The following is a 20121-nucleotide window of genomic DNA, read 5'->3' as shown; positions in this document are numbered from 1 at the left end:
GCCCAAGTCTGAACTGAGGAACCTTCTTTGCCACATTTAACAGCTCCTACTGAGCCAAATGTTGGTTTATGTGGTTTCTGTTGGATTGAGCCTTCTGAAAGTCTAATTACAGCCAACTCACTGCAACCTTTTTCATCACAGAGAGCAAGTTTTATATCTGCAAGAGAAGCTGGGTTTGCTATTTCCCTCCAATCCAGCTGGAGTCTCACCAGACAGCTGTGTGAATACATGTTCTCCAACACAAGCTACACAGAAGAACAGGAATGTGGATTCAGATATTTGAGGAGAGGAATGTGAAGTCAGATGTGTAAATGCACTTTGAAATGCTAGCTAGGTGATGACATTCCTACATAGTTTGTTTTCAGGAGAAAAACACAAAGTGACCTAGAGACGCATCAAAATAGTCAGATGATCTAAACATGAGTGTTGGATGGGGACTGTCTCTGTGAGCCTCAGCAAGCTATGCAAGATATCTACTCCATCTGTCTCAGTTCACATTTGCATGAAATGTGAATAATATTGACTAGATCATGGGGCTAATAAACCAGCTACCACTAGTTTGTCTGCTAATGTTTTTCTGGCTCTTTGAAGACGATGTGATAATTATTAGTAAACATCTAATCAGGAAATTCATCATAGATTATGAGTTTTATTTCAAGATGAAGTAATCAAAATGCACACAGGACAACCAGAGTCTTTTAGCATCTTCTAATGAGTTTTTCCTTTGCCCACAAATAGAATAGAATGGGTTTGCGAAACCTTAGTTTCATAGTGTCTCCCATGTTTTATTTCAGTATGTCTTATGAAGATCCTGGATTGGGAAAATACTCCAGGCATAAAAGAACTTCTACCCATGAGAACTGCTGCAATGAAATGCAAATGAAAATAGATTGTAAATTGTTCAGAAACAGAGCATGTGTTCTCTGAATTTCTCTGAACAAAGTTCCCCCTCTTTGGAGAGGATAATGTGTGTGTCAATAACCCCAGACACAAGCCATGGCAGACATCTTCACTTGGTACCACTTAGTTCTATATCTAACTACTGGGATGGCTTTTTCATCCTTAATGCTGCCACAAATAAATTGGCAATACTAAGCAGTCTCAAAGGCAAACTTGAAGCCACAACTTATATATGACAAAAGACATGGCTTGGCACCTGTCTCTTTTCCATTCCTTCACAAACCTTCTGGTACTCCTTCTAAGCCCTGGGTGCTCTCACTTATTCCTTCCCATGCCACATCATCTCTTCCCCTTCCTTATAGCTTTAGGTGACTTCCACGTCCCGCTCTCCGTCCTGCTCTTTATAGACTCCTCTTGTGCCCTATAGATACTGCTGGATGACAGAACGGTAATATTTGCGTGGTGGGTGACTCAGGTGTATGGTGACTTGGGCAAACTTTTTGTGAAATCAAATTTCTCCAATTGTAAATTTTCTTTATTGACAGTGGTTTCATGTGCCAGTTCTGGCACAGATACCATATGTTCACCATCATGATGCTGGACTGCAAGGCTCCCTGAGCTCCCTCTTGAAGGGCAAAAAAGTGGTATCACCCAAGATCTGCTTGCTTGGGCATGAAAATGAGACATTATTCACAGCAATCTCTTCATGTCTATGATCCAGCCCCTCCCTTTCTAACAATAGACATAAAAGTGTGAACAACCACCAATACTGGGATTGTGAGTTACAGCAAATTCGAATGAATGGGGTAGTTCATTACTCAGTTATTGCTTTAAACTCTCAGCAGACGGTAGATATCATTGCATTTGCTGTATCCCACACTTTAAAAAAAACAACAACATATTTTTTCTGGAAATTTAAACCACCTTAGAATATTAAGAATCTAGAGAACGTGAAAACTTACAAATGTGATATATTAGCACAAACTAGCATACTTTTCCATACATACATGATTTTTGACTGTGGTAACTACTGGGACCTTCTGGCTCTTCACCCCTTGTCCTTGGTCTTTTCATGCATACAGATTTTAGTTTCTCTCTTGCTCTTTTCATCCATGTGAACAAATATAAGCAGATGTCTTTGTGTGTCCAAACGTGTAATAGCCTATGGAAAGTGAGTGCTTTATCAATGACAGCTGAAGAACAGGAGTCTGCTTAGTAATGCCTATGTGTATTGAAAAGGTTCAAGTTCAAGCAATGAAAACCAGTTTATCTAATCAGTTTTATCCAGAAAAAACAACTGGGACATCACCAGCTAGGTTTCTCCTGAGGCCACCCAATGAATAATTCAGCAATAAATGGAGATGCCTTCTTTACAGGACCAAGGTTCCCTTGTTCTCAAAGCTTTTAGTCTTAACACCATTTAAGGGTCACCAGCTTCCTCAACCCCCCCAGTACATATTATTCTTTCATCTGCCTGGCTGAAGAGCGGACCCCACCACTCAGTTGGCTGGCATCGTTGAACTCACATTTTCTCAATTTCCCTGCCCTGATGCTGGCACAAGCAGCAGCCTTTTCTTTGCTCTCTTGGCTTCTTTATATTCAACTGGCTCCAGAGATCCGCCCTCAGAGCCCACCAGGACACACATGTCTGTCTAGCCTCCACCTCCTTCTCTTTGCAAGATTAAAACAGACCCAGTAGCCTGCACCTCCCTCCCTGCTGGGTCCTGTGTGGGGCAGGAGGAGCCATCTGCACCCATTGCTGCTCTCTTCTACAGGACTAATGAGAGGGAAGCAGAGACTGTAGACACCACGTATTCACATGAGAGAAGTGAAGAAAGCCAGCAGTGAAGATGAAAAGCAACTGGTAAGAGAACAAGTGGGACTTAGAGAAATCTGTAAATAAGAGATTAGAACAGTTAAAGCTGTCCTTGCCAGCTGCAGCCTTTGTTGTTTGCTTTTATGACAGCATTATATGAGGGAACTGGTAATAGAAAGAGCTTTATTGACATGTTTTATTATAAAGCAAAGATAAAAAGTTCTCATGTAAAGAAATTGTCTTGTCAAATCTGTTAGTAAATCCTTAACTTGGCTTTTTATGCATTTAATATTCATGGCTTTGAGGAGAAAGTCAATTACAGAATCTGTCAGAAACTATACACTCATACTGGAGTTTTCTTTCTGTTTACAGGAAAATTACAGCTTTCTTTTACATGTGTAGTTTTCTGTGGTCTTTCGTCTCAGCCACCATCCAGCAACAATCAAGTAAGCAGACAGACTTTATTTACATTTCGTCTTTCTGTAGTTTTGACTGTCAGAAGAGTTGTTCTGAGCTTATTCAAAATTAAAATACTCTCTGCCTAGCCATCACAGAAAGGGAAAAGTGTCTATGTGCATGTATCGATGTATGTAGAAGAGAAAGAGGAGAAAAAACATGAGCGATATGTGCTATTTTAAGCTCACTATTAGATATATTTTTAAGCTAAGGATTAAAATCTGGATATAGGTGGTAGATACAGGACACAAATATCCCCCCATCTTTCAGTGCTTCTAGTTAGATATTCTTCTGCTATGTGTGGCAACAAACTGGCTCCACTTTATTTGCTGGGCATAAAGTATAAATGGCTGGATGTCAGCCATATGTCTCATCAAATAATATAGAATGAGGCCATTTCTAAGGTGTAACACGTCAACCTGAATGTTCTCTTTATGTTGTCAGAAGGAAACCCACATTTATGGTTGAGCCTTTGCAGCACACAAGAGGCTCTCTGTAGGTTAGAAATGCAACTCCTTCCAACTTGCACGCTTCATTCTTCCCCATCCAGACCTCTACTAACATTTTCCAGACTGACCTGATACTGGACTTGTACACGACTCTTAAACTCTTCAAATAAATGTTTATTTTTCCTTCCTCCTTCCTTAAATTAGGGTAATCTGGTAGGTTTTCATGCTCATTACAGGGCTTTTTGACAGATAGTATTCTGAAAAATTAGATTTTTAAATTTGGTTTCCTCAAACAAATTTCTTCTACATTCTTGTTTGGGTCAAAAAGCTTCTTTCCCCTACTCTATATATTATGAATGACCATTCTCTGATCATATGTGGCATAGAGGAAGGTGAGAATACCTTGAATACCAGAGAGTATGGAAAAGATGCCAACGGTTTCTCAACAGCCTCTTTAGTTGGCATGACGTTTGTTTAAGTTTCCTTGGGACTAGGGAAACTGTTGATTTAGGTAACTGGCTTTTTTTTCAAAGTTTGTTTAAACCACCAAAAGTTCCAAACCAAAAACTCCTTACACAGCAAGCCTTTTTATGATACAACTATTCTTCCATAGCTCTGCAAGAGAATTTTTATAACTTTCTCATTTAAAGGTTTAAAAAAAATAAAGATCTGTCAAGTTATAATTTTAAATTTGGAGGTCTCTAGAAACAGATGCTTATTTCCTTAGACTTCACTGAGTATCGTTTGAATTTATTATTATATACATCTAATAATTATTATTATTTATAGTTCTATTTAATTCATAATATTCCTACAGTTGTTCCACTTAATTTTTTAAGGTGATCTGAGGCAACATGCAGGCACATGGTTAATAAATTCACCCTTTTTTTCAGGACTACCAGTCATTCTGGGTGCCAGTCAGAGAACTGATCTCTGCCCAACAATCAGGATTGGCCAAGATGACTTACCAGGCAAGTAGCAGCCTGACTTTTTCAGGAAAAATCTGCTGTTCAGGAACTTTATATTCAGCTCTGTGAATGCACAGTTCTCTGATTAAATTAAAATTATGTTCTGGACATGCATATTTTTTCTTGTAGGCTTTGACCTGATTTCTCAGTTCCAAATAGAAAAAGCTGCATCCCAAGGAATTATCCAGAGAGTAGTGGGCTCCACTTCTCTACAAGTGGCTTATAAATTGGGATCCAATGTAGACTTCAGGATCCCAACCAGGTAATGCCTTTTATTGTTTGACTTTAAAATATACACATTTTGCAATATTATTGTTTAAGAGGTAGATCCTCTCCCCAGCTAGATCACCTCATTTGCAAAGATTTTGGAAAGGGAAAGAGGAGTTCAACGTTTTTTCATTGCCACCACTAGACCAGACTGATTCTATAACAGCAATTTCAGTGACTTCCATTTTTTTCTACCAATTATATTGCTCCTTGTCCCTCAAGATTTGCTGATAGACAGGGATTCACCTCTAGGAAGTGAAGCCAAAAGTTGTTGATGACTTGAAAAGATATAGGGAGGCAAAGAAAAGATATCAGGAGGAGAGTGAGGAAAATTTTTTCAAAACATTGACACAAAAGGATCTTTCTGATCATGTAAATTTTGCAGAGACAAGGTAGGATGAAAGCTGATTGATTGTATGGTAAGGGTTTGGGGTTTTTTTTTACGTTTTGCATAACTGGTACATATGTGTTCCTGGCTGATTTATGGCCACTTACTCTGTAAAAGATGAAAACTATTACTTAGCATGTCACATGCAAGTTGCAATAGGAGCCAGGATTTAGGAATCTAATTGTGTTTGTGCTTTACAGGTCAGACATGCTGCCAGTGAAGGAATAGAGACAGTACAGCAGGATAGAGATGTCTTTGCCAAGCTTAGGCAAGTCTGGATTCTGGTCCAGATTCTTACGTAATTAAGAATGCCTTTACTTAGCAATTAACTGACAAGACCTTTAATTGGACTACTGTTTCATCTAGGAATAATTGTAGGGCAAAATGTTTCTGCCATATTCCTGTTATCACTGACAACTCTTGCTTGCTACAGTCCTCCCTGGCTTCCACCTTCTTAGCCACCAGGTTAAGCTAGTTTACAGCTTAACTGGTTGGTTACACTGGATTCATGGCAACTTTCCATCCCAGTGGCAAATCAAGGCTGCTAGTGCATAAATGTGAATCCAACCACAAACAGTAAATGGGATCTTCGTTTCGCTAGAAGCTGGAGATTCTCAGATTTTCAATTAACAGCTCAGCTCAGAAACAGTCTGAGCTATCAAAGCAGTAATATTTTGTTTTTAAGAAAGTTTAGACATTGCTATGGATGGCTCTAGGGAGATATATGCTCAATAGACGCAAGTTATCCCTGATCAAGCCTACAGCAGCTGTGTTAATACACCATGGCCTCTAAGCTGACTGCTGCCACTGGGCCTGTTAGCTGGGTGTGGTGCTGTAGTACCATGAATGTACCACATTGAAGACACTGGTATTTCCAGTAAACACTGCGCTGTTACACTGCAGTGCTAGCTCATGATATACCCGAAATTTGGTCCTGGCTTAAACTAAAAAACCACCTGCACTTGAGCTGAGTGTCTTGTCTTGGGGAATAGATTAAGGTTTGCCTCCTGACACTGCTCTAGTGCATCAGTGTGCTGCTGCTCTGTCACTGAGCCTGGTCTTCCTGCGCTGCTCCAGTGCTGAGTTTTAGAGCGTGCCCCTTTCAGTAAGCTGACTCAGAACCAGTAAAGTTGGCAGTAAGTAGCTGAGGCTAACAGCACCGGAGAGGCACGCCTTAGGCCATTTCCAATAATTTTTTTTTTAAAAAACAGAACTCTCCGCATAATGGAGACTCTCCACTCTCCTTTATAATGTGGCTTGGTAGGTGGGTTTTACTGGTATGAATTTACTATGATGAAATGCTTGAGAAGCATTACAGGAGTTACGCAGAGCCTCAAACAGGGCTGAGAATCTTTAACGGCACAGGCATAGCTCTGGCTTTCTCAGACGTGGCAGCAAGCCTGAACTCCTGCTGCGCCTCCCTCCGGCCGCCCCCCCGCCCCGGCTACCCTTATGCACACGTGGGGTATTTAACGGTAATGTAAATATTTCCCGGGGTACCAGCCGGCAGCAGGCAGGGGAGGGGATGGGAAAGGGGGGGAGAAGCGGGGCGAGGGGCGAGGGGAGGGCAGGGCAGGGCCGGGCAGAGGAGGGGAGGGGAGGACCGCCCCCCGCCCCAGACGCCCCCGCGCCGCGGAGCTGTCCGTGCCCGCGGTGCTGAAACACCGCCCTCCCGCCGGCTGCGCCGGCCGCCGGGCCGCGGGGAGCCCCGGGGGCGCGGGGGCGGCGGGGGCAGCCGTAGCTGTCGCCGGGCAGGCACACAGAGGGTGTAATCCCCTCGTGTGTGCCTCCGTCGCTGTGAGCTCCGGCTTCGCTAAGAGATGGGGGAGGCAAAACTAGAATGAGCTTGGGAAAAACCACGCGGCGCTGTTTTCCCGACCTGGGCGGCTGACCTAGGCCCAAAGGCACCAGTGCTACAGGAACACTGGGGAGGGACCCTCAATAAACACATCAGGCAACAGCAGGCTCCACGCCCACTCCGCTGCAGACATCTCCTCTCACACCTCCGTTAATGGGCAGCCATATTAGTACCAGGTAACCTGATGGCCATGGACAGTGTCTTCTCTCACCTTATGAAATACAGAGGGCTCACCCTAAGTAAGCCCATACCCTGGCGTAAGGCAGTCGCGGCTTTTGAGGAAGGCATGGGCAGGTGGGCGCATGCGTAGAAATGACAAGCAAGCCAATTACAGTATCAGCACAGAGGGCTTGCCTGACTGTCACTGTTCAGTCAGTATTTATCAGGAATAGTAAAATAATTTTTTAGACTGGCATACAATCATTATACTAACACAGACAAGCCCATGGGAATGGGCTCAATTAGATGGACATGGCTCAGCGTATTTATTTAGTCTTTGCTGTAGCAATAGCTTGTGCCTTGAAAAGCTTACCTAGCTTTCTCAAAACACTATGAAATTGTAGCTTGGTCTTTTTGCTGCTTAGCATACTTGCCAAGGTCCAGAAGTATATCCCAGAATGAACAGAAATGATTGCACAGAAGTCTTGACTTAAGCTTCTCCCATCATCCACATAAATTCCCATTGGCCATTGCTTCTTCTAGTGCAAAAACTGCTGAAGAATCAACATAGTGTTCTCCCTGCAATAAGAAACTGCCATGACTTACACCCACTGTATCTGACATAGTGAACCCGCCATTTTTCAGTTTAACCTATATACCTCTTGTAGATGTCCACCAGTTTGTTAGTACAAAATTAATACTGGTAATTTGAATAATAATTGTGTTAATTTTTTATTGCAAGCTTTAAAAAAAAAAGATAGCACAAAGGATATGATCATGATATGTTTTTATGTTGGGAAAAAGTGCATATTTTTATGCACTGGATGAAATCTTAATCCTTTGATTTCACAAGTGGAGCTGTCACATCACAAGGCCCCTATGTCCACATGGATAAATTAATGCCAGGGAACATTCCAAGGTATTCATACTCAATCATCTATACTGTTAAAATATTAAACAAGACCTTGGCATGGTTTGGGTCCAGACTAATTAGCACTCTTTAAACAATTCCTGGGCACAGCTTGGCAGCTAACATAGGCCATGGACGATTCCCAATAAGCAGCAGGCATATAGTCATCATATTTTGGAATTAAGCAGGTTTAAACCTTTTCATGCCAGAGAACTTAGTATCAGAGACCAGTTCTGGGCATATTGAATTTAGTAGCATGAAAGTAGCCTATGAATCTAGAAATTATAGCTCTTTGCCTGCATCTTCATCTCAGTCGAAAGCAGAGCAATGTAAAAGTTGAAGCTGTCTTTTGAACAGTGTTTAAATTTGGGGTAGTGGCGTATGGCAGACCACTTTAACAGGTGACATGACAAACACATTACAATAAGAAATTATAACATGAAAATAGGAAGTTTATAAAACCTTATCAGTAAGCTTGGAACATCCAGATAATTTCATAGTCTGGTTTCCTGCTTTTTCCTTTGGGAATTATGCTTCTCTGTGAAGTAGCACTCCTCAAATGCATATGCCTGGAGGTTTGGCTTTTCTACATCTAGCCATCAAATTTCTGTAGGTTCTTTTCCTTTTGCATTACAAGTAGGGTATTTTACATAGTACTGCTCCATTGATATTGATGATGACACCGTAATGGAAAAGACAAAATGCAGCTAAGGACCTAATTAGCTCATAAAAGAAATAATTAGCTCAGAACTGGGTGTTTCTGAAGAATAGAGACCAGATGAGGGTAATGAGTCCTAGCAAATGACTTCTGGTTAATGACTTAGGATAGTTAATTTTAAAAATGCTTATCTAAGTTTTATTGCTATTTTTTATTTGATGTCTGCCAGAAAGTGCCTGCCTGGTCAGCTGTGATTCTGGAAGGCTTCAGGAGTTACAGACACAAGTGTCTCCAGTTTGAGCAAAGGAACCTCCACCCCTGGGTATATAATACTGCATTACCATGAGCTTGGCCAGAGGAATTTATACAGTTTAGTGGATTGTGCTAATGTTTCTAAAAAAATCTTCATTAAGCAAGGAGTAAGTTATCTCAGTGGGCAATAAAGCTCACCTAAGAAATTAACTCTTAAAGAAACAGGTTTAAGAAAATAAGTGGTTATTTTGTAGTATTCAAATCAATATGTAGTTAATCTCTTCAAATACTTACTGCTCTTGATAATCTTGAAGACAATGGGACTATTCAGGGCTTCCACCACCTAGCCAGTGACTTATCTCTGATATACTGATGTCTTGGCAGGACTTAGCCTTGAAATCTTGCTGGTAAGCACTCACGGTACCGGATTAATAAGACTCTTAGGTATTTATGGAAAAGATAAGAAAACAGTAGTGTTTCAGAAGTTCCTTTAGATGAATTACAAATGTTTCAACCTTCCCTCACCCCAACCTGCATTTTAAAAAAATAAGCAAGGATTAAAATATCTGATAAAATATTGGTCTGATCTTGCACTCATTTCACACTTAAATCAATTAACAACTGTTCTGAATACACAAGGAAAGCAGGACTAGACTGCTACCTTACAAACTTAAGATACACAAATGAATTTAAAAAACGCTCTGATGGCTTATAACCCTGGCAATTTTAAGTGGGTAGGAAATGGGTTAGGGCTTAATTGGGCCTGTGTACTTGAAATAATTTTGCATATTCTTCCTTTGCTCATCTGCCTGATTCTAAGTTTAAAATTGCTTGATTTACTTCCATAAATTAGTGGAATTGGAAACATGTATGATAAAAATAATTTACAGAATTAATTTAAGTGCTTATATAGTTATCAGCTGTTCAAGGAGATTACGAAATCCAACACTCTTCACTTTGCAGTGAGATGGAGGAATAACTTCTCTACAATTGCTTATTTTAATACCACGATAAATTTGCTATGGCTTCCCAGTATTTAACATTTTAGGCTGCTGATTTCAGTAGGGTTTTTGCCTATGTAAAGATCACAGGCTTTGGGAAAAACTGTGTACTGAAATACACTGATATCACTAAAGCCAATGGAATTGCTTTTCATTACTGTTGGAGTAACTGGGATGACAAACTGTCTCTGTTTTACTTGTGGAATTATAGGTATAAATCTTACACAGTAACAGTCCCCTGCAAAGTGCCTTTCTGGCGATGGGTCATGCCGTACTTAGTTATGTTGGGTCACATTTTTGATACTGAGTCTTTAGTCTAAAGTGAGCATCTCTTCTGACTGGTTATTAAAAGTTTCTAAAAATGTAAATATTTATGAATATTTGTGTACTGACTTTAGCTTTACTGTTCTATATACTTTTATTATAATTAAGTTTTCTCTTCTAACGTCAGAAACTCTTACACAATTTATCTTTTTTGTGTATCACTTGAAAAATTTAACATATTTCTTTTCTATTTTAATTTCTGAAAAAGGAGGAGGACCCTTATGATGGCTTGTAAAGGACTAACAGTATAGCTAAATATGGTGCAAAGAATCCTTTTGTCAATTTGGCATAAACAATCTTCTAATCAAAAGATGTAACTATGTTTACTTACTAGTTCTTTTGTTTGTTTGTGTTTGTTTTTTTTTCCAGTATAGTTATGTCAACTGAGGAGGGGTGAGAATGTGTGTGATATTTTAACCAGTATTGCTGTAACAGGAAAACTTACCAGTGCAGAGAAAGGCTGAAAACCTCTCCTCAGAGTATCTGGGATTAGCAATGCCTCCTCTAGCTGCAGAGCTCAGTGTATCAGATCCCCCAGAGGCACTGAACTTGACAGAGAGGAAGTGGAATGTCACACAGAGACTATTTAAAAAAATTACCTAACAATATCACTTTCAACAGGGTAGTAGTAAAACCAGTTCTTGTGCAAGAACAAACAGTGGGATTCAGCAAATGAAGACACAAATGACTCAGATGAGCTAAGGTTTTAGCAGCAGAGGACACTGAATTACTTGTTTAAGAGTTATTATGGAGGAAGAAGGACACCGAGGGCCATAAAAGATGTGCTGAACTGGATCAAGAGCTTAGCAAGAGACTAATGTGTGTCTGGATAGAGGGAGGGAGTACGTTCCTGAAGCAGGAAAGAATATATAAATATATTGTGTAAGCTAGAAGCCTAACAAAAGGATAGGAGATAGTAGCATTTACCAGAACATGCTTAGAAAAGGAGGAAAGGTACATTGTCCATGCATTGACATTTGCATTTAAGATGGCAAGATAAACTGAAACAAAACAATAAGAGAATGCTACAAGTTAGATAAAATCGTATCAGACAAAGCCAGCTGGGACAGACTTCTGTGTCAACGGGGACACAAGTCATAGCAAATCGCAGTTTAAAGGTAATGGCGAGGAACCCCCTCTCCCACCTTTGCTTATCTCCACACCTTGTGCAGTGAGATAATCTTCCAGCTAAACATTTCCCTTCCTCATACACCAGCTTTCAGGTGTATGTAAAAGCCTGTGGGGAAAGAGGAGAAACACCAGCAGTTCGGGTAGTTTATTAATAAGGTGAAGCTGCTGCTGCCAGGCTTTCCCCGCTCCTTACTGAGATCTTGCCGAGGCTGTGCCGTCGCCTGCTGGAATATGCTTGCACTACAGTTTTGGACACTTAAACGCCAAACTACAAACTTTATCCAGAAGTATTACCTTACTAAATCAGTAGTCGTCAGGCATACAGAATAAGAACTGATTTATTCTATTTTACCCCTTTTTTTTCCCTTAGCCTACAGCCTGAGATTTGTTAATGATAGCTAAAATCCTGCTGAGATGGAATTGATCTGCCACTCAAAAATAATATTTGTTCAAAATGCCTACTTGTCTGAGAAGTTATTCTAATGAAAGCTGGTGAGAAAATAGTTCTGCATGTCTCAGTACTTAATAAATTTATACAACTTATTCTTTAACATGAATAGATGGCAAATAACGTATTGATGTCAACTCGCTTATGACACTACAATTTTACAATTCATAGCATTGTATGCATAGAGTATGAAAAGGCATGTTTTTAAAATATTCTACTGGATTCACTGATATACTTGAGATAAAAAATGGCATTACTGTTTTGCACAGGCACACAGACAGTAGTACTTTTTTGTGCTTCCAAATCTCACATTATAGGAATTCCAGAAGAATGAAACATTTTATATGTGGCAAATCTGTTCCCTGCTACTTGTAGTCTTGTGGTTGAATGTCGCAGGACATAATACATTTCTAGTGTGGGTTCTTACTATGCATGTATTTGTCAGTGAACTATTTGTTGAATGATTTCTGCTGAAGTGGTAGCAAAATGGTTATTGTCAGGCTGAACAAGAAAATGCATTTGCAAAAGACATTCTTATGTCTTCAAAACCAGATCAGATCTGCACTGACTACCTACCTGGTCAATCATAAAGTCACACTACGTTGACTTATTTTGTAAGTCTAATAGTAGGAAATAGCATGATTGTAGGATATACTTTCTAAATGTGAAGTAGGAGTCTGTTGTTGCTCCATCCATTACACTTAGAAAGGGTTATCACAAATATTGTACATTGTTGGAAGAACCCACATTTCTGAATTGGTTCCTTTTGCCATTAGCAACACTGATGACTCAAAAGGGCACCCTGTTTCAGGATTCTGCATGCAGAAGGGCACTGATAAAAGCATGGTTGAAATATGGTTCCACTGACTAACTTTCTCATTCCTCTGTGATGATATGTGGAGCTTTTCAGAACAAATACTCAACAAATGTACTGTATTTTGATCCTACACAGTGCCATATATTCCAATGGATTGCCTGATGAGTATTCCTTTCTAACTACTTTTCGGATGACTGGGGCCACGCTTCAGAAATACTGGACTATTTGGCAGATTCAGGATTCTTCAGGAAAAGAACAAGTTGGAGTGAATCTTAATGGTCAAATGAAAAGTGTTGAGTTTTCTTATAAAGCACTGGATGGAAGTCTCCAAACGGCATCATTTTTGCATTTGCCTTTCTTGTTTGATTCTCAATGGCACAAGCTTATGATAAGTGTGGAAGCAAACAGTGTCACACTTTTTATTGACTGTATTAAGATAGAATCCTTAAACATAAAACCAAAAGGGAAAATCAGCATTGATGGTTTTGCTGTGCTTGGGAAACTTAAAAGTAATCCTCAAATTTCAGTTCCGGTAAGTTCCAAAATCTTTTATTACTGCAAAAAGTGTTTTACAGGATTTTTACATTTAATCTTTTTTTGTGGAATGCATCTTCAAATGTTTTCTGAAAGCAGAAATGGCAGAAAATAACAACTCCTTGGCAGGTAAGGCTTTATTTTTTAAATACTGCACATATATATACTGTGTAAGGTAAGGGATGACCCCGGTTAAGTCTAAGTTTCAATAGCGAAATGTCTCAAGCATCCATATTTCTGTCACTGAATTCTGTCCTGCCTGGGTCCATCAGGTGGGTGTTCCTCTGCTTATCTCATATGTGGAGCTTGATCTAGGAGGAAGTCTCTGAACATGGACTTATGGGCTGTGCCTCACACCAAAGAAAGCAAAACATTAATTGAGCAAGAACATGGACCTCTCTCATGTGTGCATCAACCATCGGCTAGACAAAATTAACCACGTCTCTGGCAGAATAAATATTTTAAATAGTTAATAGAAGTATCTCCTGTAAGAGATATTGAGGGAGGTCCTTTTTGATCTACTCTGATGTTCACACAGGAAATAAGAAAACCACGTTTAAATCTCAGTGCCAACTCAGAGATTATCATGAATATCTTATACCTCAGGAGACTGTTCTAATCATCGTGCTACCTGGTATGATCATGTTGACAGTGGCTTTTTGTCTTTAATTAGCTTGAGTTTGGTTTTGTGGGGGCTTTTTGTTTGGTTTGTTTTGGGGTTTTTTTCCCCCCAAAAGGCTGTAAAGTAACCTGGACCTTAAAGAAGGTTCTTGTTTATGAATCCTATGAGGGGTAAGTATAACATCAGAGACTACATCCAATCCAAGCAAAGGGCTCAGAAGAGCTGAGACATAAAGTCCACCCATCTCCACAATACCTTCTGGTTAGTGGAGGACACCCCACACCCATATCCTGGCTCCTGTGAATCCCGTTGTTAGATATTTAGCTTTCCCTGCACCATGTAGAAGACACCTAAACTCACCTAAACTCACTGTGGAGTGCTCCTTTATTCTGTGTAGCAAGAGTAGGCAGTGAAATGCTTATTCTATATACTGTTAGTGGATTTAATGCTAAAAACATCCTCTTCACGCTACTACATTGTGAGGAAAGTTGTTTTGATGGAGAAAATAACATATGGTAAATACTGAATGCTTTTTTACCCTTCTACTAAGAAAACCAAATATGAAAAACCTCAGGGTTTTTATTATTTGATTATCTGATTTAGTTTCTGAGTTGAACAATTAATACAAAACACATACAAAGTGACTGACATACCTGTAATTTCTGACAGAAAAAAATTTGTAGCTGTCACATCCACATTTTGTCTTTTAGACATCCAAGAAAGTGTTTTTTTAGCTAATGAGTCATACTGCACTTTATTCTGAATAATGTAACAATTTTGTCCCATAGTGGCACTAAATGACATTTAAGACTTTGGGAAGGCTATTTCTGAATTTGCTTTGTAGAGTAGAAGGATATAAAAAGTTTCGAAATTTTGTAAAGTTTAAAAACTTCTTTAAAAGAAAGTTTCATAATACAGTTGAAAAAATTGCAAAATTCCATATATTGTCCTGATCCTTTTCCAAGGATCCTTGTTAAGTCTGTTAGGAATGTACATACAATATGAATGGTAAAATACCATAAATATAGGGTACTCATTTCAAAATGAGTTGAATGGCAAAACAGAATCAGATACTTAAAGTATTGCAACCATCTTCCATATCCCTACACTGAAGTTTTGAATCAACATTGAAATAAAAAGAGTGAAGTGAGATAGAATCTTTTAAACGTATTTCATATTGCTTAACAAAAATGCATCCACAGAATAACCAGCACTGTATAAACTTCAAAGGACAAATGTTGCGAGAAAAGGAGCATCTCATGCTTCATCACCTCTGTGTGTATAGGTTACTATTTTGCACAAGTGTATAGGTTACTATATTGCAAAATTCAAGTTTTACTTGGAAAACAGTGACAGAAAGCTGCTCCAGGTGTCTCTGAAAGTGGCCATCTAGTATGTTGCTATAGATGTAGATTAGGAAATGTCAATAGCCCAAAAGTTATAGTAATTCTGTTGAAAACAGAAGTTAGTCTTTGAAAATATAATTCAAAAGTGATCAGCTGGAGCTGATCATGTAACGATTAGCTGCATACACATTTTAACTTTGCTGACCGGTCTGAGGGATACTGATAGATGAATGGATGGACGAGATGATGAAAATATTACATATTCTATGCATGTTACTGGGATGAAAAAATTTCTATCCCAATATTACATTCCTCTTTGGAAAGGTATTTAGATTAAATGCACAGAGAGGTATAGGTATTAAGGTATTGCAGCACCTTATATACAGTGCTATAGTAAACCAAGCCCTCAAGTCAGACACGAAGTCATTCATTTAAAAACAAGGAGGGTTCCTGTTGCCTGTTAAAGTAATGAATAGGAGTGGCAGCCTACAAACAAGGAGAGAGATGTGGTATTAAGGTCACTTGGCAAGAAATCAGTCTTCTCCCGCTTCTCTGCTGGTGCTCTGGCTGACCTTTTGGCTAGGATTAAAGAATTTGGGAAAAGCAGCAGAGGACATTTGGAATTTTATCTCCCTTCCTCTCCAACCTGTGTTTTGCAGAGATTTGTTCTTTTTAGCAAGGCATACAAATAAGGAACACCGATTAGGCTGGGCTCTTCAGGCATCTGGTGGGGGAAGAGTGTCGAGCATTAACTTCTGCCTCATCTATGTTTAAGCACTTATATAATTAGGCACTAGTATGAAGGTACCTGAGGTCAGGGGGAATGTGAAGTTTAGGACACTGTTCTTCAAGGATGAAAGAACAAAATGGAATTAAGTCATTTTTATAATTCACCATTTATCATGCAAAACATTTGTTTACACCTTTATCATGTTTATGGAAAGATTCAGTCATATTTACTGTATTCTCTTGAAAAAAACAAACTTTTGCATAAGGAAGACCTTAAAACAGGAATATTATGCACATTTTTTGACCAAAAGAGTAATGAAGCACTGGAGCAAATTATCAGGGAAGAAAGAAGGTAAACATAACATTAAATTTTTAAACTGAGTTTGGTTGTCTAAAAATACACTTTAATTCAGACAACTGTGTGTTTGAAATAAGACTCACTAGATGAATTTCATGGCCTGTGCTATGAAGTAAAAAATGACAAAGGTAGTCGTCCAACCTGGTATTTCAAAAATGTAGAATTAGGAAGACCATATTCTCTGAAATTATAATAAAGAAAATACACAATCTGATGGACCAGGAATTTAAAAATTTTATTTATTTATTTATTATTTTTATTGCACAAGTTTCTGTTTTAGCTTGTCCATTTAGCTTCTCTTTAAATGGATTAAATAAATCTATGGTTGGGGGTATACTAGGCTTATCCTTTAACTTGCTTGGCTATACTCAGCTTAAACATTTTACCAGTTTTGGTTATTTAATATGTCCCAGGCACAATTTCTGATTTATTTCTAGGCATTGTTAAAGTATATTACTTCCCGTGGTATAATTTTTAAAGGACATAAATTATGTGTTTCCTTTTTTTTTTTTTTGCAGTATCCTGCTCTATTTATCTTGCAGAATAGGTAAACTTCTTATAGGTGCACTGTAATACATGTCATTTTAAAAGAAATTCTTTATTGCTTGTTGTTACTATGATTGCCTAGGAGAGTAATAGCATTCCATTAGAAACTATGGCTTGCCTGTTGAGCCTTTACAAAGATTTATTCCACGATTTCTGGAATGTTTTATGGAGGGCAAATTTTTATACAGGCTTACAGATGCATTTTATCTTTTTTTAAGATAAAAAAGAAAATAGTTCTTTTTTATCTAAAAGTAATTCAAATAATCCGCTATAAACTCCAAGCAACACAAGATAGATTATCATTTCAAAACTAAGTAGGAACTTACTTCCTGAATCACGTGCTTGTTATAGAAAGGTAAGGCATTCATTTCTTATTGCTCAGAGATTAACTGCTTTGAGATAATATAAATTGCCTTAGTTTTTGTGATTTCAGAGGCATTACCCTGACTTTCACATAATAGACACTAAGCACTTTGCTAGAAGTGATCCTTGGTTGTTATTTAATTGGCATTTCATGCTGCTAACTGGTTCAGGGCAGCTAGATGAGTTGTAATGTCTAAGAGGAAGATGCTTATCAATATTTGCTGAACAGGGATTTATTTACACCATGATTGTGTATGTGAGTTGCCAAAAGTCACATCTCAGGTTTTTTTCACCCTGTGAAATATCAGGTTCAGAAGGCTGAACCTTTGCTGTGGAAAGTCAAATAACACCAGAATTTCCTGTATTGTTCTACGTCTTTGAAAAAAGATGCAAGGAAAGTGAAGCTCTAAAAACCCATTACAGAGATGTAGGAAAACGTATAAAACATGTTTAAAGTAGCTCTAGAATGAGATATGTTTAAATATGTGTAGCTTATTCTTCGTCACTTAACAAATATACAAACAGTCAATAGCAGACTTCCCTTAGAACAAACATAGGCAGCATCGATGAAAAATTGTAGAAAGCCTTCACCTGAAACGTGGTCTGATTTACCCCCGGAGGAGTGTCACCTTTTTCCTTAAAGCCTGTGACTGATGCTGCTATACTGAAAGTACTGCTTTAGTTATTTAGGTCTCATTTACATCTTTCTTAACCTTCATCTCCCTCATCTAAAGATGAGGTGCTAATAAGACAACTGAATTGCATAGCTCTGCTACCGAGATGCGCAAAGCTGTGGACGTATACAGACATTTCCACAGAATGGACAAAACAGTAAACAGACAGACATAACTAATCCAATTATAACTGTGCTGATTACAAAATTAAGATGAAACTGAAATCCTATAGGAATCTTGGAAAATGGATGTCAGAAATATTAACCTATGGGTCTTAAACACCTATGGGTCTTAAAGGATTACATTTTAATAACTCTGCTTTATGATTATCCCTGATTTATCTGAGGTCCATTTCTTAGAACTTTGTGCCTGTACTTCATCCTTAGTAACACTTTGTATTGATATCAATAGCACAGCTACATGAGACATCTTCAAAATAGTAGCTTCTTTTAAATCAGCTTAATATAATCAACAAGACCATCGTGAAATACTGGCAAGAGAAAAGGTACCTTGACAGCAAGGCTAGGACATATTTGCCCTTCTCTCACCTCTCCTAAATCAATGGGAGGCCAGTCACACCTTTTACTACCTCACCAACAAAAGAGTTTTATTTTTCATTTTAAAAAAAGTCAGGCAGCTTTCATCTCATTTTTGGTTTATATATCCTCAAAACAGTAACAAAAGCTCTAAGCAAAAAATTTACAGAGCAACCATATTTTATTTTTTAAAAAATAATGCTGTCTGACTAAATGACTGAACAAAGAACATCAAATTAAAGCTGCACGTTCAAAATATTTCAGCTCCTTTTACATTCACATTATGGTACAGTGTTTTGTAAATAATGCTAGGTATTTTTTCTGCACAGGATGCCTGCCTCATTTATTCAGACTTTTTTCATGTATTTTGAACTCATGAGAGTACCAGGCCTTACTTAATACTCATGACTCAAATCCCATCTTGAACAAAACAAAATGGTTAGTTGGCCATTCAAGAGCATTGGACGAAAATATACGAGACACTAAAAGGATTTCCTGGCTCAGTGAGTCAAGTTCCCACTGCAGCAAGCCATCACATTTTATAATCTCATTAATAAATTTAGCTCTATTTTAATATTGAGTATGTTCAAAGTTGAAAAACTGGGTTCAAACTTTAGAAATGTATATGTGTTTGCTAGTAGTATTTTCTTAAGGCACTTGGACAGTCATGCATCGAAGTCTAGGACAATTAGCATTTTATCATCTCAAATCTTTCTCACCTTAGTACAGAAGCCAAAAACGAGACACACAAATACACACATACACACAAAATAGGGGCAAAAAAGAGGCAATGATTATCTACATAAAACCCCAGTATGTGCTGATGCAGATATTGGTTGCTGGTATTATGTCTTAAAAGTAATTTTTTCAGTGTTTACAGATTTTGTACCACATTTTAAGCTGAAAACACAGCTTAAGACTATTGATTTCAGTTACAGTTTTTACTGATTGTTTTTGCATAAACTGTACCCAGATACTTCATTTCAGGCATCCAATTCCCTCCTCCAACTCTGTGCAGAATGCTCACTAATGTGGCTATTTTGATTTAAACAATTTGTCAGCTCTATATGAGAATTATGAAGCAAAAGTAGGTGCATCCAGTGGCATCTGTCTGCCTTTTCTGTAAAGCCATGCTTTCTTTTTTTACCACTTTCAAAACCCATAAGTTTACTTCCAAACTTACAGTTTCTGCAGTATGGGAACCATTTCCATGCCTTGCTCATTTGGTCTTCTGAATGAGGGAAGCCTTCTAAGGAAAAAAGTGTGGAATCACACAATTTCAGATTACATGCAGATTAAATTTGTACAGGCAACCTTAATTATGGTATTTCCTAATTAATGAATGGATAACTTTTCAATTTTAATATTTAATACAATTTTAATTTAATATTAAACAGGCAAACTGAAAAAGTATATATTCTGTCACTCAAAACCATGTCTGTATTTATTTAAATCAGAAATAGATTATAAACTATTTTAGAGCCAGTTATAGACCTCTTTCCCTCTGCAAGTGAGCTTCAGAGGCGAATAATGTAGAGACTAGGGACTCAATCTAGTTGTGTGGTATGAAATAATTTATCACATAGGTATCATTTGATCCCATTTTTATGC

The 20121-nt window shown here is 38.3% G+C and overlaps 1 protein-coding gene across 1 annotated transcript in view; it reads left to right on the top strand.

The window, feature by feature from the left end:
* Window positions 1–2750: 2750 nt before the first annotated feature.
* Window positions 2751–20121, top strand: part of COL9A1 (collagen type IX alpha 1 chain) — a gene marked incomplete at its 5' end in the record, with an annotated part of 71125 nt that continues 53754 nt past the window's right edge. The window contains 5 exons of the mRNA XM_081997839.1: window positions 2751–2764; window positions 3089–3162; window positions 4515–4592; window positions 4719–4851; window positions 12938–13334. Of these exons, the coding sequence (XP_081853965.1) occupies window positions 2751–2764; window positions 3089–3162; window positions 4515–4592; window positions 4719–4851; window positions 12938–13334 (696 nt within the window). The remainder of the gene's footprint in view (window positions 2765–3088; window positions 3163–4514; window positions 4593–4718; window positions 4852–12937; window positions 13335–20121) is intronic.

The sequence above is a fragment of the Phaethon aethereus genome, assembly GCF_964289735.1.
Source record: "Phaethon aethereus genome assembly, chromosome: 3".
Lineage (NCBI taxonomy): Eukaryota > Metazoa > Chordata > Aves > Phaethontiformes > Phaethontidae > Phaethon > Phaethon aethereus.
The sequence above is the reverse complement of the archived record's forward strand: the minus strand, read 5'-3'. Positions and strand labels throughout refer to the sequence as shown.